We start from the raw sequence: 20,100 nt of genomic DNA, 5'->3' as shown, positions 1-20,100 counted from the left end.
GCTCTCTGGTGAACAGTTAAGCCCAGGCACATTATACCAAAGCGGAGATTCGATTACAGGAGTATTGGGTTTCTCTGTTGAAATTCAGGCGGGCCCGTGAGCTCGTATCGAAATTACAAGCAGGTGCGGCCGCTGGATGTGTCTTTATTGAGGCTTCCTGCCGCTCTGTAAATATGTCATCACCGGAGATCAGCGCCCGGTCAGGCCTCGCACTGTGCACCAGGTCATTTAGGCTCGTTTCAGGCTTAGTCACTTTGAGTTTATCTGGACTTTTCTAGTGCATTTTACACCTACAGTAACACCTACACACACCAAATCTAGTCTTGTAAGGGGCTAGATGCAAGTTGGCCATTTTATACTCGCTACTGCCGCCTCTGGTCATATGTGTAACTGCACCTTCTATATTAAGCTCCTGCATGACGGCACTTCAGAATCGAAGTAACACCTTTCTGAGTGACAGTGCAGGATTTTAGAGGCAGTTGTGGTGAACAGGTCTGAGCTCATTCTACACATTAAGACATTGTTGGAACATTTAGGGGGAGGAAATTTGATAATTTTACCATTTTTAAACTCTTTTAAACTATAGTCCCTTTAACATCTCAGTTTTGATGTCAGAGTAAAAAAGAGACCAAACTAGCCCTTTACGCTGCTTATTTCATTTCATTGATGTTTTGACAACTCGCTCGCCTTAGTTTTTCACACACATACTGGTGCTCCCTCGTCTTTGCCTCACACACATAGGTGCCGATCCCATGGGTGCTGCAGAGCTCGAGCACCCACTCAAATCTTTGGGCAGGAAAATTTGCCCTGATTAGAAAATTATTGCAGGTGGAAATTAGCATAAGTGCTACAGCCTGGTACAACGCATGTTTCCTTTTTGAGGATAATGTATAATGCACATTGTCCCTGTTGAAATAAATAAATAAAGGATCGTATCGTCAGAGGTGGGAGACTCGAGTCACATGACTTGACTCGAGTCAGACTCGTCAATTTTCGGGACTTGAGACTTACTTGACCAAAGCTCCAAAAAGACTTGACTTGACTTGGGACTTGCTGTTTGTGACTTGAGACTTAACTTGGACTTGAGGCCAATGATCGCTGTGACTTTATAGTTATTATTCATCTTTACTGATAAATTCATTGCATGAAAGCGGCGCATCTATGTTTACATATGGTAATTAGCCACATGCGTGTTCGGTTTCCCCACGGAGCGTCTAATCAATACAGCGCGAAAAGGCAGGAGGAAATACCACGTGTTTCTTTGGATGCGTTAAAAGTTTTCTAAACAGAGTGAAGAGGTGGAGATTTATGGACAGGAAAATGTTTGAAACAATGGACTGGACCTACAGCGCAGACGGAGCCTCCAGAACGACGCTGCGTAAGAGCTGATTAATCAACAGGAATCTTGGGGCTTTTCGATGTTTTAAGGCATTCACACAAAGTTTACAGCATTTAGTGGTTATTTTATGCATCCACACAGAGCCCAGTGACAGCGGGACTGAAGGCTAGGCGGAATCGATTTTGAGCAGGGGCGAATCCGAGTATACAGGGGCTGGGGCAGTACAGGGGAACCACTGACAACTTTTTGTCAGTGGTTTTGTCAAAGTTTTGTCATTTTTTCGTCACTTTTTTATCAAAGTTTTCTCACTTTTTTGTCACATCTTCATCATCGTTTTCTCAGTTCTGTCGCTATTTTCACACCTTTTTTTCCCAGAAGCTTTTGGATTGGGGTAAAGCCAAACAGGAGAAAATGTGCTCGGTTCAGGTGGGAGTTAAGGCGTTGAAATAACGTTTTGATCTTCTTTTGAAATGGAATAACCAGTGAACAAATAACTCCTAATTTCTGCAATGACAAACCCTTAAGAGCAGCCAGGCTAAACGAATCGAAGGCACAAGAGTGGGCTCTGCTCTCTGGATAACCTTGTAGCTCCCAGCGCCAAAAAAACAGAAAAACTGCCAGAAAGCACAAAATAAAAATATTGTTTTATATTTATATTTCAGCCTGCAGGGAAAAGCAGCTCATGTTTAAAAGACTATGTTGATTTTTTTTTTTAAGTCGGCCCCCAGGGCCCCCTTCCTTAAAATGCTGTCCCAGTAAAAATATGCTTTAAATCCAAATCCATGAGATTTTAAAATGTTTGATTTTAGCCAAAAATGTCACTATCGCTATATCTTGAGAAATTACTTGTTATTTTCAAGATTAAACACATTTTGAAAAGTAGACACGCTGGCGTTTGTGACTTGAGGTGACTTGCCGGCTATAGCAAGACTTCACTTGACTTGACTTGACAAAAGCTATGACTTGACTCCACTTGACTTGACCCCATGACCTTCATGACTTGGACTTACTTGGGACTTGGACCTTCATGACTTGGACTTGACTCGAGACTTGCATTTAGTGACTTACTCCCACCTTTGCGCATCGTATCGTAGAGGGATTTGTTCATATCGAATTCCAAACTAGTGTATTAAAAAAAAAAAAAAAAAAATCCCCTTTGAAAACATCTTTGCAGCTGTTATATCAACAACATAAAACAATAATACATTTAAACCTGGCTCTATTCATTTTATAGATCTCGGGCCCAAAGGGTTGTAACGTCTGCCTGTTCATCTGTGTCGAAGGAAATGACCATATTTGGATTACAACTTCTCGTGCCACACATGGATACCAAACATGTCAGTATGAAGGATGAGAGACTGCCACAATGTTGTAGTGATTTTCTGACAAACTCCCAAAATAAACCCTGTTAAGCGAGAATTGAATCTATTTTGACTTTGACATTTAAACAAAGACGTTAAAGGAGAACATTGACCACGACAAATCCACATCTTCACCTGCTGTGTCTGGCCGTACAGATAGAAAAGCTGGTTTGGGCTCATTTTAGTCCAATGCAAAAAGAGAACGATTGAAAAAGCTTCTCAAGTGAAGCGGCCAAGCACCTGCCAGTAGCTCGCATGTTGTTCACATTTATGACAGGCTCACGGTCCAGAAATGCCTTGGGTCCATATAGGCAGCAGTTAGCAAAGCATTGCGTCAGCCACTGCAGGAAGAAGATTGATTTCAGGGAGTTGATGGAAGTCCAGATGTTATAAAAATCCAGATGCTTTGCTCGCTAATGTGTGGAGTCTTGAACTGTGGTAACCTGCCTGTTTTATTAGTTTATTTTAACAGGGAAGTCTGCTATTTTCAGAAGTTTCATCGACTAAATCCTCGTAAAATGTCCCCAAAAAAAGTTGGTGGTTTATTTCAGCGGGGCAAACTGGAACTGGGGCCAACCAATCGAGTTGTGTTTTATTTTTATTTTTTTTCTCAAAACTGACTTTGAACCAATCCATCTATGGTTTGATTTTTGTTTTTTTGTTTTGCTGCTCCCAGTAAGCTCATAAAAAAGCCGCTATTACACTTTTTGTCCGTTCAGCAGCAGCAGCACTACCATTAAACCAAGTGTCCGCCCCCTTTGCAGTCTCTAATCGCAATTTGTATCCAATAGACTAAGCCTATCCACCTTATCCCTGGAGTCGCTCATGTAGAAACAACAATGGGAGTTATTTCCAGTGAGATGCCGGAAGTCGAGCCAGTAGTGTCCATAACATTTTAAAATATGTCCTTGTGCAGCTCACGAACAAGTTTCACAGTTCGCGATTGAATTAAAAACAAGAGAAAGTGACATTTGTGGCTCTGGAACATGCCGTGTTTGGAACATGCTCCTGGGCTTACACTGTGACATGTTTGAGGCTGATTTTGAACACGCAAACTGTGACTGACTCTCATACAAAGTAAAAATCGATAACACACGACTGTCCTGCTCACACTGTGTGAGTGACATGACCCGGGCCCCGTTAGGCGATGCAATTTCTTTATTATGGGAAGAGCGTCCTAACTATTTTCTGATGGGTTTTGAGTAAAACCTTTGACTTATTTAAACTACACACGTGTTTCCGCGTAAATGCAGCTTATGTAATGAGGCTTCATAAGCTGTAGCTCAGTTTAAAGCAGTACTAAGTAACGTGTTTACCTTAATAAATCATTTTCTTAGCCCCCGTGGGGGAAATACAAGGGTTTATGGGATGATTGGAGGGTCTTTCATCTCCCCCTGGTGTCTCTGGCCAGAAAACCATGTTGCAACTTGACTGCCACCGGACCGTAGCAAGCAATACACACTAATAGAATCACGAAGAAGAAGCTAACATGCTAACGGGCAAAGCTAACTGCGGGCTAATGTCACTTTAAACAGTATTTACAGCCAAGTTTGAGTGAAAAAAATTATTTCCATTGTATAATTGGATGTACAATATCCCTCTCTCCCTTCGCCTTTCCTGTCAGCGTAGTATTTACTCTCCAAGACAATTAATAAGTTAAAAAATCGTAACTTGCAACAACACCTGCAGTTGCGCTTATGGCCTCTAGGGGCAACAGTTACTTAGTACTGCTTTGATCTGAAAATGTGAAGATCTCTAGTAAGTACAATGTATTTATATAGCGCCTTTCACGGGCCAGGGTCACAAAGTGCTTCCCATAAAAAACATACAGTAAATACATTATGTCGGGGATGTACACAATAGAAAAGGCACAAAACGCATAGGCCAAAGTATGGTGAGGCGAAAAGCCTGCCTAAACAGGTGTGTCTTAAGTTGACTCTTGAAATTGTCCACAGAAACTACCATGCACAGAGACAGGCAGCTCATTCCAAAGGCGAGGAGGGACAGCCTTGAATGATCTGTCATTCAAGGATATTTGACCAATCAGCACGAAACAAAAGTGTTTTTTATGATGACAATCCGCTCTACCACATCTGAGTACCGTCTTTATGAAAGATCGCAGAATTAGAAGATATCCACAGAGGTTAAGTGGAGACAACTTGGCCAACACGGGTCAGAAAACTCTTCGACGGTGCCATTTCCAGTCAGAAGTTTATTGTGAGTCTCGTAGTTTGGTTTGAGCCTCGACAGCTCATGTTCCCACATAGTTTACGTGTCTACAGCTCATAAAAAGTGCATTTGAGCGAAAGGCCTACATGCAAACAAACAGCGGTCCTGGTCATACTGATAATCCCTCCCATACTTCACGCAAAGGCTCATGGGGCGCAGGAATAAGGTGGATGGTTTATATTTTTATCAGAGGTGGTGGGTGATCTCCTACAAATACCTTAGGCTGCAGGTGGATGAGAAGCGAACACTGACCAGCTCTACAACAAAATGCAGTCCAGACTCTTCTGAGGAGGCTTGCTTCTAATAATAATAAGACCTTGTGTGGGAGGAGCTAAATGAAAGGAACGATAGCTGTACAGTGCTTGGGCTTAAGATCTAAACTCTAGGAAATCCTAAATCAGTAATCAGCAAACAACAATAACTTTAGAAGATAGACGAGTGAGGCCCTGGTTAGGTCGACCCAAAGGATGTGCTTAGCCCGAACCTTGGTGACATCTTAGTTGTCTCTCTTTACTTTGTGTCATGCGGCTGCACTTGGAGGAAAGTTGTGTCCTAAAATGGTGCTTGAAGGCAGACATGTCACCGAGAGGATTTGTGAGCACGTGTGGGAGGCTGAGGAGCTGCAGCCAGTGATCATGTTGCAGAAAAAGAAAGAGAAACTAAACTACATTTCTGATTGTGTTTGTTTAACCTCTTAACCCCCGCCTGAACCAAGAGCATTTTCTCCAGTTCAGCTTTACCCAAATCACGTAGGCCAGTGTAACAACTCATTTGAAAGCTAAGATCTACAAAACTCTTCTAAATGGATCTTTTTCCTCACGTCATCAGATTTTTTTCCATCTTTTTTGGGGGGGGTATTCAACTCATTTTGTAACTTTTTTTGTCATTTTTGTCACATTTTTGTCATATTTTTGTCATATTTTTGTCATATTTCTTTTCATTTTTTTTGATCTTTTTTTTGTCATTTTTTTCCTTTTTTTGGTCATTTTTTGTCATATTTTTGTCATTTTTTCATCACTTTTTTGTCAAAGTTTTGTAATTTTTTCGTCACTTTTTTGTCAAAGTTTTCTCACTTTTTTTGTCACATCTTCATCATCGTTTTCTCAGTTCTGCCGCTATTTTCACACCTTTTTTTCCCAGAAGCTTTTGGATTGGGGTAAAGCCAAACTGGAGAAAATGTGCTCGGTTTCTGGTGGAAGTTAAGGCGTTAAATGGAATAACGTTTTGATCTTCTTTTGAAATGGAATAACCAGTGAACAAATAACTCCTAATTCCTGCAATGACAAACCCTTAAGAGCAGCCAGGCTAAACGAATCGAAGGCACAAGAGTGGGCTCTGCTCTCTGGATAACCTTGTAGCTCCCAGCGCCTCCGGGCTAATGCGATTTAACGATGTATGCCATTGTCAGCAAACCTCTGCATCAGCACGTCATTGAAATGGAGATCCGCAAATGTGCCGAGCAAACTGGATTTTTTATTCTTTTACTTCTATTTTTCCTGAGCGGTGAGTTCAGCTGAAGGGCCGGATCTGTGCGAGCTGGCCCAGAACCCCCGGTACCGCAAGGGCCCGGACGTCTGCTTCGACTACAACGAGAGCGTAAGTACTGCACACTTCAGGAAGTTTCATACCGCTTCTAGCCTTCTCGTATAATATCCATTTCTTCTTTGTAAATCAGGGTGTGTACTGTACATGACATGAAAAGGCATTAGCCGAATACTTCAGGAGTTTTGCGGGCAATTTCTGTGATTGTTGTGGGCTAAAATGCCTGATTTCGCGGACCATTGTGCCAAAAGTTAAAATGAAAAGTTGAGATTTTTCTATTTATTTTGTTTAGCCTAAAACCATTACATTTTACAGAAGTTCTAACCAAAAAAGTGAGGAAATGAGAAAAGACTTAAAATAGGCATTGTTTTAAGTAGTAATTGGAGGCGCTGGACACTACTCTAGGTAAAAAAAATAATATTGAAATTCAATGAAACTCATGGCTGGCATTGTGTCTCTGGGCTCTTTGAATCACTGACATTAATCTCAGAGACCTGGGATGATTAATTGTCAGGTCAAGCCGAGTTAAGAGAAAAAATACAGAAAATTAAACACATTATTAAGCAGATCATCATTTTCAAGCGATATGGGAAAGAAAAAGGATCTCTCTGCTACTGAAAAGCGTGAAATAGTTAAATGCCTTGGTCTAGGTATGAAAACCTTTGATATTTCATGAAAGATTAAGCTTAATCATCGTACTGATAAAGATAAGGTAAAGGCACAATGAGGACGGTTTCTGCCAGACAAATACATCAGATTAAGAGAACAGCTGCTACAAATTAGCAAACAGGTATTTGAAGCTGCTGGTGCCTCTGGAGTCTCCCGAACTTCAAGGTGCAGAACCCTCCAGAGGCTGCATAAATCTTCTAAACTGGCTGCAATGTCCTTTTTCAGTAGGTTTTCCCTTAACTAGGCTTAACCTGGCAACTAATCATCACAGGCGTCTGAGATTGATGTCAAAGAGCCCATGAGTTTCAGTGAAAAAGTTATAAAGACAACTTTTCCTTTTCAATACAATACTTCACTTTAAATACTTTCAGTACTTTCCTCTTATTCTGTTTGATGACATGTTTGCAAATCATAAGAAATGAAATATGCACAGATTATCAGACATTCAAATATATAGTACTTGGGCATGAAAGCATTTTATTTGAATTGCTGCTACTTGTAAAGAATCTACACCTACAATAAAACATTCAACATAGACATTTCAAACTTTTAAAGAGTTCATGGTAGAGGTGAAACAACTATGCAGACTCTAAAGAACATTTGTAAAACAGTCAGTAGACAGTTCTATTCATTGCCCGTGTAGATGGTTTTAGTAAGAGAATGTAAACTACTGTTATAACTTTAAATATCTGACATCAACAGGAATAAAAAAGAGTGGTATGAATACTTCCTGTACTCACTGCATGCTCTACACTTCAACACTTGGAGCCTTCTGTCCATTTTCTGTGGTCGGCCTGTTTTCTTCGAAAGCTTATGTGGATGTGAAACGACAGAGCTGTACATGATCTAACCACTGGGGACACTACCGCTCCTGTAGATCACAGAAGAAGAACACCAACCCTCTTCAAAAACACATCCTAAGTAGTATTCTTACTTCACTCACACAGTTTTTCATTATCCCTTCACTGATCTGTAATTCACGGAGTTTACCGCGACGCCATTGATTCGTTAGCATTCCGTTGAGTCTTTGTTTTAAGTTTGAAGGCATAAAACATAAACACTGAGTTCCCCAAAAGGTTTTTAAGCTTTCTCAATGGAAAGAGTAACTAGTCTTTTACTCAAGTAAGATTAATACTTTAAAATATTATGACTCAAGTAGAAGTAAAAAGTGCTGTGTGAACTACAGTTGCTTCAAAAGGCACGACGGGCTTCTGCTTACTGACTGAATTGATATTGGGATCAGTCGACCTTTAGAAAACACATGTAATCTGATTATTACAAGGATCTGATGACTCCCAGTTATTCCCCAGCCTTTACAGCTATACAGTCTGCCAGGCTCCCTCTGCTCCGGATCAAACCCTGACGAACTCCAGGCCGCTCTCGCTCTGAAACCTCCACATCCACATTTGATTTCCTCTTTTGCGTTTGTGCCATGAGCCATGTGTTTTGCATGTCTGTTTGTGTGTGTGTTTGTCCCCTCTGATGCTTCCTCGGGGTCGTCTGGTCTCCAGGACGGGCCGCTGTGTCCGACCAGCAGAGGAGTTACGCTCAGCTGCATGCCACTCCTGTGCTTTCTCACACTCGGGTCAGTTTGCTTTTTCTGTTTCTGTTTCATTTCAGTCATAACACGCATGCCATCGTTTTACTAATGCTCACTTAACCTCTTACCTTACTCTTCAGTTCGGCTTTACCCAAATCTAAAAGCTTCTCCACTGGAGAGCAACAGTGTTGTACCTCATTTCAAAGAAAACAATCTTCCAAACAAACATTTTGTGGTTTATTTAAAAAATATTGCCATTGACGGCTTCAGTCTATAGTGGCAGCCATGTTGTTTACTGTTAAAGGCCAACCCTCATGACGCACAGGGCAACAAAGGGGGTTCAATTCTAAATATTCATTTTACTAATTACCAAGTTAGAGTTAGCTTCTCGATTTGGGAATCCAAATCGATACCCAGCCCGATCAGAAACCCTAAAGACCTGATATAAAAACGGTCTTGGAGCATCATAGAGGTCACACCAAGCTAACCAACCATACAGCCACTGGGTCACTGAAAGGTCAAATACACGCATGGTAAATGGTAGCTTGGCTATCGATAGACAAAATATCACAAGTGATATTTATTCTGGGGACCACCAATTCATTTTCTCGTAGGAGAGGAGTGGTTTACGATCGTCCATAGCCGTTTATTGGGCGCTACGAATGTCTATCGCGCGTCTGCACGTAGCCACAGCCAATTGTATCAGATGACGTATGACATACCCGCTGTAAACTTTTGAGCTAAACTATTTAGAACACGGCTTAAAACTTCAAAATATGATGTCACTGCTGTCATGTTGGATCTGTAAATAAACTTTATTTTTTTTATGTTTTATCCGTAAACAAACTACCAGTGTATGTTGTATAGTGCGTCATCATCTTGCCGTCCCTCCTTGTTCTGTGATTGGTCTCCAAATCCAAAAAAACTGAAAACTTCGGCCATGGTCCCCAGGCTGCTGTGCAGTTCCAAATTATTTGAGCGCACACAACACCATGGGCATTCAGGCTAGGTAAATGCTCCTTTAAATATTGTCGACAAGACAAAATTCATCTCAATTGTGAATGGGTGATTATAAATTGTATCTTTCCCCTTGAGGACAAGCTAAAAAATGACTATCTTTGTTCCTGGTCTTAAAGGTGCATTATGCAACTTTTCATGTGAAGAAAAAGTTGATATTTGTGCTCATTTGACCTTGTAGTGACTAGGACTGATTGTTATATCGTCATCATATGATCGATACGATAACAATAAAACTGCACTTTTTCTTATTATGATGCTTTTATTTTTCGGAAAAAGGCTTGGTTATTAAATTTTGTCCATACCGTGACCCAGCGGCTGTACGAGTGGTCAGTATGGTGCTTTTTCTTTCCGTCACAGTGGCCTCTAGGACACTCCCGGATCAATTGTCTGGAAGGTTTTCACTGCTTACAGAGTCTCTTGCCAGAAAACCTACAAAACAATTGAGCCTGGAGCGTCCTCGGGACCACCCCGATCGAAAGCAAAGGTGCCGTGCTGACCACCCACACAGCTGCTGGGCCACCACGAGGTCACGGTTTTGTTCCCAGATAAAGCAAAGTTTAGAATAATTGTACATTATCCTGATAGATAGATAGATAGATAGATAGATAGATAGATAGATAGATAGATAGATAGATAGATAGATAGATAGATAGATAGATAGATAGATGGATGGATGGATGGATGGATGGATGGATGGATGGATGGATGGATGGATGGATGGATGGATGGATGGATGGATGGATGGATGGATGGATGGATGGATGGATGGATGGATGGATGGATGGATGGATGGATGGATGGATGGATGGATGGATGGATGGATGGATGGATGGATGGATGGATAGATAGATAGATAGATAGATAGATAGATAGATAGATAGATAGATAGATAGATAGATAGATAGATAGATAGATAGATAGATAGATAGATAGATAGATAGATAGATAGATAGATAGATAGATAGATAGATAGATAGATAACCTCTTATCTTAACCGAGTGCATTTTCTCCAGTTCAGTTTTACCCAAATCCAAAAACGTCTGTACTGGAGAGCAACAGTGTAATGCCTCATTTGAAAGCTAAGGCCTACAAAACTGATCCGAACTCGTGTTATTGTTATTGTGGCCTTTTTTTTTCTCTGATGCTTTTTTTGTGACGTTTCCAAGAAGCTTTTAGATTTGGGTAAAGCCACACTGGAGAAGATGTGCTCAGTTCAGGTGAGGGTTACAATCTCATCTCCCTCTAGCTAGTTAAAAATGAAGGCGTACATGTACTTGTACTTTACCTGCTTGGACTAAACATGCTGTTTGGTTGTTACGCAAGCCCGTGTGTGTTACTCTACACTAGAGCCCATGTTCGCCACAGAAAGGGCAGAGTGAGGCTACATTTCCATAAGTATGCAGCCGGAGAGAGCCCCGAGCGCCAGTGCGAGAACTACTAAGAGCTACTCAGGTCAGCAGAGCAATGCCTGCTGGCACTCTGCATGTGCGGTTTGCCGTTTCCATTCTGTGTTGACGTTTAGCGCAGAAATGAAACACATTGTTTTAACGATCCAAATGGTTGCCAAGTTGTCAACACAGATTTGAAATAGGTTCCCAGCATTATCTTCAATCATCCGTCAAAATATTGAGGATAAACAAAACATTTTTCATGAGATGTGAAAGGCTAGTCTTACAAGAGCAGATGATGGGTACTATTGTATCCTTTTCAATTATAACGGAGAGCACTGTAAACCAGTTAATGTGAAATATGAATAACAAATGGTGAACCTTTGAGTTCCAAGGTAAATGCTTCTCCAATAGAGTGGATAGAATCGCTGCCATTGTAATGATATTTCAACTCTGGAGTCAAAATCAAAAGTACAGATCAGGAGTGGGCAACGTCAGGCTCGGGGGCCAAATCCAGCCCTTGTACTTATAGTATCATATGGCAAATTATTAAAAAAAATATATAATTATACTCACAGTGATCTAACCTTTAGGGGAGGGGGTGTTCAGGTTACAGGAGTGTCATTTAATCGTGTGGGAAACATGAGCGGGGCTCCTAGGAAAACGCTTGGGAACCACTGATCTAAAGCCGTGTATCCCAACCAGGGGTACGGGGAACCCAAGGGGTACTAGAGGACTTTGCAGGGGGTACTTGGAATTGACTCAGATTCAAACAAGAACCTGAACCGTTTGACGCAAAGTTATTTTAGTGTGGTTTTCAGTAAAAGGTTTGAGTTTTAGATCATTTTAGCTTAATTTTGAACATTACACTCTACTAAATAGTGAATCATCTTAGTTTGGTTAATTACTTTGTAAAAAAAAAAAAAAACATTAGCAGGATCCTTAACTATCAGGGGTACTCCATCCATCCATCCATTCATACATTTTCTTCCGCTTTATCCGGGGCCGGGTCGCGGGGGCAGCAGTCTCAGCAGAGATGCCCAGACTTCCCAATCCACACACACCTCCTCCAGCTGTTCTGGGGGGACCCCGAGGCGACACCCTGGGCCTTCCACGAGGCCTTGTCCCACTAGGACATGCCAGGAACACCTCCCGCGGGAGGCGACCAGGAGGCATCCTAAACAGATGCCCTCGCCACCTCAGCTGGCTCCTTTCGACGTGAAGGAGCAGTGACTCTACTCCGAGCTCCTCCCGGGTAACTGAGCTCCTCACCCGATCTCGAAGGGTGCGCCCAGCCACCCTGCGAAGGAAACTCATTTCGGCCGCTTGTATTTGCGATCTCGTCCTTTCGGCCATTACCCAAATCTCATGACCATAGGTGAGGGTGGATTGTAGATCGATCGGTAAATCAAGAGCTTTGCCCCGCGACTCATGATCAGGGGTACTCTTGGGTAAAAAATCATGACTCATGATCCACAAAAAAAGTTGGCAACCACTGATCTTAAGTACTCCAAAAATAGCAAAACGTTCCTTTAAATTCCTTTAAAACTGTCCTCGGAAGGGACCTCCAGACCCCCCATTCACGTCTATGTGATGTGCCAATAGTTTAGGTCAGTTTGTTTTGGTTTTTGATAGAAAAAAAAAAAATATATATATATATATATATAGTAGGCCTATATATATTGTCAATTTCTTTGTTTGACCAAAGAAATATTCCAAATGAAATTATGAGCCAGTCAAATCCAAATATACTTGTGTATTCCTATCGTATTAAGTCATGCTGGTTTTGCACTGATCCACTTGTTTTCCATGGGTGTGACCTGATCAGATAAAAAGCCATAATGAAAAGTCATAAATTCCCTCCCGCCTCTACACCTGACTTTGATCTTCTAATAGGACGTCCAAATATTTACAAAAGACAAATGTATGACTTTCTTGTGCGCACAGCCTTTTATTGTTTCGCAGCCTCGTAGATCATGCAACCGTCTGCGCGTGTGTTTATGTGGAGTTGGAAAGCCAAAAGGCAAAGAGTGGGAGTTGGGGGGGAGTTTTGAGGAGACACTATCTATCCAGGACGCTCCAGTCTGTCAGAGCGGTAAACAGAGGAAGCTCCGCGTGGCTTTCCTGTCTTTGAAGCCAGAGGAATTCCACCTTTTTATGTCCCGCTCGGCCGGCGTGCGCGGATATCCGGAAGACTCCCATAAAGTGGTCAAGGAGGTTCCTACAAAGGCCAATGAGGATTCAACTCAGGAGGGCACCGGGTTTGTGCGAAGTTGAGACATGCAGAATTTTACGAAGATCTTGTTTTGACGATGGGAGAGTGGGACCACTGCGCAAAGCCCTCTACAGCACATCCTAAAGATTCTCAACGGGATAAGTCTTCAGTGAGAGCTGAATCTTTGGGATCCGTCCATTTAAAAGTGCATGAATTGTTCCTTTTTATAATGATTTTGCGCCAGTGCTTCTCTTCGTGTCAATTTCCTTTGGAGATTAGCTTAATCGTCATATTTTCTAAAGGTTCTGTGGTGAACATTGAGTTTCTGGTAGATGATCACATGCAGCGTGTTGAATACAGTCCCGATCAAACGTTTAAGAGTAGCCGGAAAGTGGACAAAATTCACATTTTGTATGGTTGGATCTAGCTTGGCCTTTGCCATCCGTAAACTCTGGTCAATTATCATTTCCCTACATGTACGTCTGGGTCTGATCTCAGTGGCCGAGTTACATTGGTTGAATTTCAAACTACCATTCAGCGAGCGGGGGAGGCGGGGCTTGTAGGTGACGTCGAGCATTTGTGCCGGATTTGCTGGTTGTAGTTTGGCAATGACGGCGGATACGAAAGTAATGGAAGCTCTTTAATCTGTTCTGCTCGGCTCCCAAATACCCAGAAACTAAAATTGAAGCCTTGGAATGTGCAAGGAATGTCCCCAAGAGTTATGATAGAGTTATGATAGAGTTATGATAGAGCTATGACAGAGTTATGATAGAGTTATGACAGAGTTATGATAGAGTTATGACAGAGTTATGATAGAGTTATGATAGAGCTATGACAGAGTTATGATAGAGTTATGACAGAGTTATGATAGAGCTATGATGGCTGCTTTACTCACTCGGGCACATTACATACATCACGACCAAAGGCTAGCAAAAATCAGATCCAATCGTTCACCTCTCCCACCTGATAACGGAGCTCAATTGTGACGGTCCGGACCCTTACACGAAACACTATGAGTACAACGGTATGGTAAAACCAGGCTAGGTTGGATCCCTTTCAAGGGTAGAACTTCAATATGCAACAAGAAGAAAATGGAGGGACACTGTCATTATGGCCTGATGGTAAAGGCAGGAAAATGTTCTTGTTTTCTTCCAGGTTGGGTTGTTGAGCTGCATAAGCAGAGCCTTTCGCAGCACACCATCGCTGCTGAGGTGGGACGCTGTAATATTTTCTAAAAGATCCTGAGGGTTGTGGAAGACCCCAGCACTGAGCTGGAGGATCCGATTGGCTGTCCGTCAAGACAACAACCCGACCACATTCTAAACGAGAACCTTTTTTTTCAATTAAAGGTTTACTTAAAAAGAAATGTCTCACTCCCTGTTCTTCTTGTTGCATATTGAAGATCGACTTTGAACCTTGATAAGATCCAACCATGCAAAATGTGAATTTTTGCAATTTTTCAACTGGTCTTAAACTTTTGATCGGGACCGTACTGGCTCTGGTACTTTGCTCAGTGTCTCTCCATGTTTTCCCTCTCAATAAATCTTTACCAAAGCATTTATGTTATGAAGCTGTCATTCAGTAGCACTTCCTTAAGTTTGAATTCGAACTCACAACTTTACATTACGGCGACCCAGGTCTTATCCAGTGCTCTTCATTTTGCTTGTGTAGATGTCTGCTACATGTCACCCATGCCAAATCCTGCTCCATTCTGTCTTTTGTGCCCCCACAGGAGGATGACTCTGACTGCGGTGCTGCTACTCCCCTAGGCCCCTGGCTGCCGCAAATACTGGGGCTCCAAGTGCTGCTGCTGTGGCTCCTCACATCGTCCCAGGGCTCATGACCCCCACACAAATCCAAATGAAGTCATCCCATTTCACACTGCTCCTCAAGACTCTACCACTGATGCCATCTGGACACATTATGCAGGAGAATTACAAATCCTCATATTCTCTCTAAATATATACCTGCGTGCAGTATGTCTCTATCTATCTCGTCCCTATCTGTCTCTACAGCTCTATATCTGTCAGTCTTTTCTGATTTTCTATCTATCGTTATCCTTTTCTACATCTCTTCATCTATCTAGTTCCTCTCTTTCTCACTCTGCATTTGTACCTATTTATCTCTATCTCTCTTTCCATGAAGATGGAAGTGGCATCCGGACACTGTTACTGAGGCCCCGCCCCTGTGCGTGAAAACAAAAGGAGAATTAGTTTGGCGGCAGATGCTGTAGGTAATCAGAACCACAGGAAAATGGCCGTTCTTGCTCACGGACACCGCAAAAGGCTCTATGCAAATGACACGAGACTTCCAAGCGCGATCCCCGGCGGCCGCGGTCCTTCCTCTCTCGCTGTTTTCCCATTAAGGATTAGCGCTGTCTTGCACAAATCAACAAATAGTTCAAGAAAACATCACAGTGAGATACTGATCCCTCGCTACGTGTTAAAAACATTACGTTGGATGGACATTCTTGACTGCAGGAAACGTCTGTGTTTTTTGAGCTAGGACTTTTTTGTCTCAGAGTATCAATATATATGAATATATAATTTTTGATTAGCTTTAGCTGTTAGCTTCAAGATAAAAACACAGTGAAGAGCACGGGTGTTTCCTCAGTTGAATTCTTTGCTCCTGATCTGTGACTGTCCATGAGTAAGTCACTGTCTGCCATGGAATCTTGACCTATTTATAGGACAGGAAGTGCAAGTGCCTCCAGAGGATCCAATAGGAAGTCACGTGACGCTCTCATGCATATAGCCTTTACACTGTTATGTTTTTCCATTCAAAATATAAAAACAGTCCTGGTGACCGTGTGTCGTGTCCTTACCTCCCGTCATAACCGAGCACATTTTCTCTAGTTCGGCTTTATCCAAATCTAAAAGCGTCTGGAGCTGGCAGCCTACAGGCCAAGGTAGCGCCTCATTTGGAAGCTAAGAACTACAAAACTCATCAGAGGTTCTTCCTAGTTTTTGTTGTCAAGGTTTAGTCGTGATTAAAAAAAGAAAACGCAACATAAACATGAGAACATAAACAAGGACAAATCTTAGATCAGTTTTGTAGGTCTTCAAATGAGGCATTACTCTGGCCTAAACCCCAGTCAAGAAGCTTTTAGATTTGGGTAAAGCCAAACTGGAGAAAATGTGCTCGGTTAAGGGGGGGGGTAACGAGGTTAATTGGTATTTTCAGACTATTCAGACTCAGCATTAGGCTTAATAAATGATTCTCTGAGTATTAAAACCCCCATTAGCGTTAGCATTAGCAGCTAGTAGATTAGCTGCCGAGTGAGCCATGTATTTGGCTCTCACCAGTCTACAAAACGACATGATAGGCTGCAGACATTTCATTTAACATTTCATTCACAGATCTCACTTCCGTTGCCTTTTCCGTTGCCTCCGGCGATCTCTGCCCATTCGTTTCAACGGACGAGGGCGTCTGTTTCACCCACAGGGGGGCGCTAACCTTCTCAGTGACGTGGCTCTCATCTTTCTATCCCCCACTCTCTTTCTCCCTCCCTGTTTTTTTTCCAAAGCCAAAGGGTGCTCATCCATTTCCTCCCGGTCAAAAACAGACGCGTAGTTTCCTGACCCACTGTGCACTCCGAGGAAACCTTTCTACGGCCACGGTGCAGGAGTAAGAGCTAACCAAACCCTTTAATTCTGCCTCATTGGTTCGTCCACTTGATTTCGGTGTTTTGTTTTGGTTTTTTGCCGAAAATGCCGACGGGAAAATCCTTCAAAGACTGTATACGTTCACTGACAGCGTTGATTTGTGATTGGTGTCAAAAGAAAAGAGAAAAAAAAAGATGTTTGTTGCTTAATCTCGTTATTGCATTCGAGTCCTTGCGCTGTCATTAGACTTCTTGTTTTTTGGCAAGCGACGCAGCGATGGATTTGCCCTTTTGTTCAGTGTTTAATGTACCTGTTCCTGTTTGGTTGTAGTAGCAGCATGTGCTCACTGAAGAGCTAAAGACAACATAGATCACTCGACACGCCAAAGCTCCACCTCGGGCCAAGGACCAGGTTCCATCTAAGAACGTTCACAATTGGACTCTTGGTTATATTAATATACATACAACATCAAGGCAACACAGATATACATGCAACATCAATACACACAATGCCCCATGTTTCTACCTTGAGTCCACCTGTGGTAAATGAAATGGATTGGACTTGATTTGGACAGACACACACACTTCTCTATGAGGTCCCACAGCTCACAGATGCATGTCAGAGCAGAAGCTAAGCCCTGAAGTCAAAGGAACTGATCTGGGGAAGGTATCGAAAAATAGTTGCCACATTAATGGTCCCCAAGAGCACAGTCACATCCATTTTCCATAGTAGAAGAAGTTCAGAACCACCAGGACTCTTCCTAGAGCTGGGCCGGTCCATCCAAACGGAGCAATCAGAGGAGAAGGGCAGGGTCAGGGAGGAGACCAAGAACCCCATGGGTCACTCTAATTCTGAGGAAATGGGAGAACCTACAGACGGACGGCCATCTCTGACAAAGTCTGATTAGTGGAATGCTGCAATTGTAATAAAAAACAAAACAAAAAAACATATGGGGTGTTGTGTGTAGATTCATGAGAAAAACAACCCACATCTAATCCATTTTGGAATGAGGCCGTAACAAAGCAAAATGTGGGGAAAGTGTAGGAGTCAGTACTTCACTGAGACCTTGATTGTAGATTAGATTAATAATATAAATCAGAGTCATTTTATGTGTTGAAATTGCCAAAGCATTTTCGACGACCAAATATTAATAATCTAATCTACAATCAAGGTCTCAGTGAAGTACTGACTCCTACACTTTCCCCACATTTTGCTTTGTTACGGCCTCATTCCAAAATATATTTATGTTTTGTTTGGTGCATGAATTACATAGATTTGTGCATGGAGGATTTTGCAACCTGTTTACTTGTAGTTTTTGAGTTACCTAGTTGTTAGTGGGAATAATACAGTAAAAAAAAAAAAAAAAAAGTATATTGGGATATTGACAAATTCAAATTAACCTTCAAAAACTGTCCAAGACTGAAAAATTGGGTGTCAGCAGCAGATTTGCTTGCAAAAACCAAAATACGACTCAAATAACCCAAATGAAAGATCCTCAAAACCTCTTCTTCAGTACAGTGCTTGAGTAAAACATTCCCAGAGTATCTTGCTTTAAAAAAATACTGACACAAAATTGGACATGAACCCCAAGAAACAAACTGCAGACAAGTCTTTGTTCTGTTACACAGATGAGGGGAAGTCTGAGTGTGGCACGGCAGCTTAGTAAGAGGTTTTTGTGACACAAGTGGCTGATTTTTGTCCAAACATCATCAGTTACTAAGTTGGGCCTTCTGTTTGAAAATAGCCTTGACCCCACAGAGAATCCACAACTGTTGACACCAACCCGAACCCTTTGTAATGACAGAGGGGTTCATGTGTGGATTACCAATGTGGTCCTTGGCCCGTGGGCTTTGCTTGTTGTTTCTTTGATGCATCGATTTCCCAGTGCCTAACAGTAGCTACGACAGTGAAGGCGTGCTGGTATGCTAACGTTAGCTGTAATACACGTGTATGCAGACTATATTAGACAATACAAGATCTACCATTTTGAACCGCATCCCAACACCTCGGTTATCCATCAGCCCTGTCCACGCACCGCAAAAAAGGAATCTGTGAAGAATTCATTTATTCATTGGTTTTCAGTGAGTTTTTCTGAGTTAAAAGCACATTAAGTCAAGCAGGAACGCCACTGTCACAAACTCGGGCAGAAAGAGCACACGAGGACCACATGAAGGCAGCAATAGTCACATAGCGATAGACCTTTGGCGAAACCCCGCCCACAAAACAGTCATTATCTACTGCCATTGAAATGAATAGTGAGTAGCATGTTTTTCAATGCCGATAAACACGCTGGAAATAGCCCCTGCTGACTTGTAAGCCATGTTCATGAGCTTAAAGGAACAGGCCACCGTTTTTCCATACTGAGATATGTTCTTACCTGAGCTTAGACGAGTTGATACGTACCTGTCTGGTCTCTGTGCCCGTGGAAGAGCGTAATAGCTTCCAGCTTCACCCCTATGTGGAGCTATAGGAATACATTAGGAGAGGCCAAATTCGAACAACATCTTTGGTAATTTTGCGTGACTGAGGGCACACACAAAGACCAGACAGATACACATCAACTCGTCTAAGCTCAGGTAAGAACCAATGGCCGCTGACTGCTCTGCTTTTTGGCCACAACACTGGGGGCCGCCATTGCTCCGCCATTGCTGTAGTACCTCCATATCGCCACTGGTCCCCCATTGAAAAGCATTGGACTTTAGACAAAAAACAACAACTTTAAAGCTTTTTTTGGAACTATCAAGAGCTAGATATTCCTCCTGTGATAACGCTGGGTTAGTTACAATTAAGGGGACCAGGCTGGTTTTCGTAAGAAGAATTTTTGAAATCTCGAACTCTGAATCTCTACGGTGAAGATCCCGCCCTTATGTCCTTTTTAGGAACATGCTTCGTCAGAGCTGGGGAGGGGGAGTCTGTAAATCAGCCATGATTTCCCCCACGAGCGTGGTCATTATGGTAAACGGGGAGGAGTGAGGAGAAGCTGTCCATTTATATATATACAGTCTATGGTAAGAACATATCTCAGTATGGAAAAACAGGCGCCTGTTCCTTTAACCAGTTATACTACACTAAAAACACTAAAAACATACAAAAAAGCAATGAAATGGTAGCAAAAAACGTGACAAACATACGGCCAAATGATGTGATAACAAAGGCAAAGAAGATGAGTTTTGTAGGCCTTAGCTTTCAAAT

At 42.2% G+C, this 20,100-nt stretch overlaps 1 protein-coding gene across 1 annotated transcript in view; it reads left to right on the top strand.

The window, feature by feature from the left end:
• LOC306971526 (voltage-dependent calcium channel subunit alpha-2/delta-1) overlaps nt 1–15,373 on the top strand; it is a 225,059-nt gene extending 209,686 nt beyond the window's left edge. The window contains exons 37-39 of the mRNA XM_079567840.1: nt 6,443–6,525; nt 8,652–8,725; nt 15,036–15,373. Coding sequence (XP_079423966.1) covers nt 6,443–6,525; nt 8,652–8,725; nt 15,036–15,072 — 194 coding nt within the window. The 3' untranslated portion in view covers nt 15,073–15,373. The remainder of the gene's footprint in view (nt 1–6,442; nt 6,526–8,651; nt 8,726–15,035) is intronic.
• Nucleotides 15,374–20,100: the final 4,727 nt, after the last annotated feature.

Source organism: Gobius niger, assembly GCF_951799975.1.
Source record: "Gobius niger genome assembly, chromosome: 12".
Lineage (NCBI taxonomy): Eukaryota > Metazoa > Chordata > Actinopteri > Gobiiformes > Gobiidae > Gobius > Gobius niger.
The sequence above is the reverse complement of the archived record's forward strand: the minus strand, read 5'-3'. Positions and strand labels throughout refer to the sequence as shown.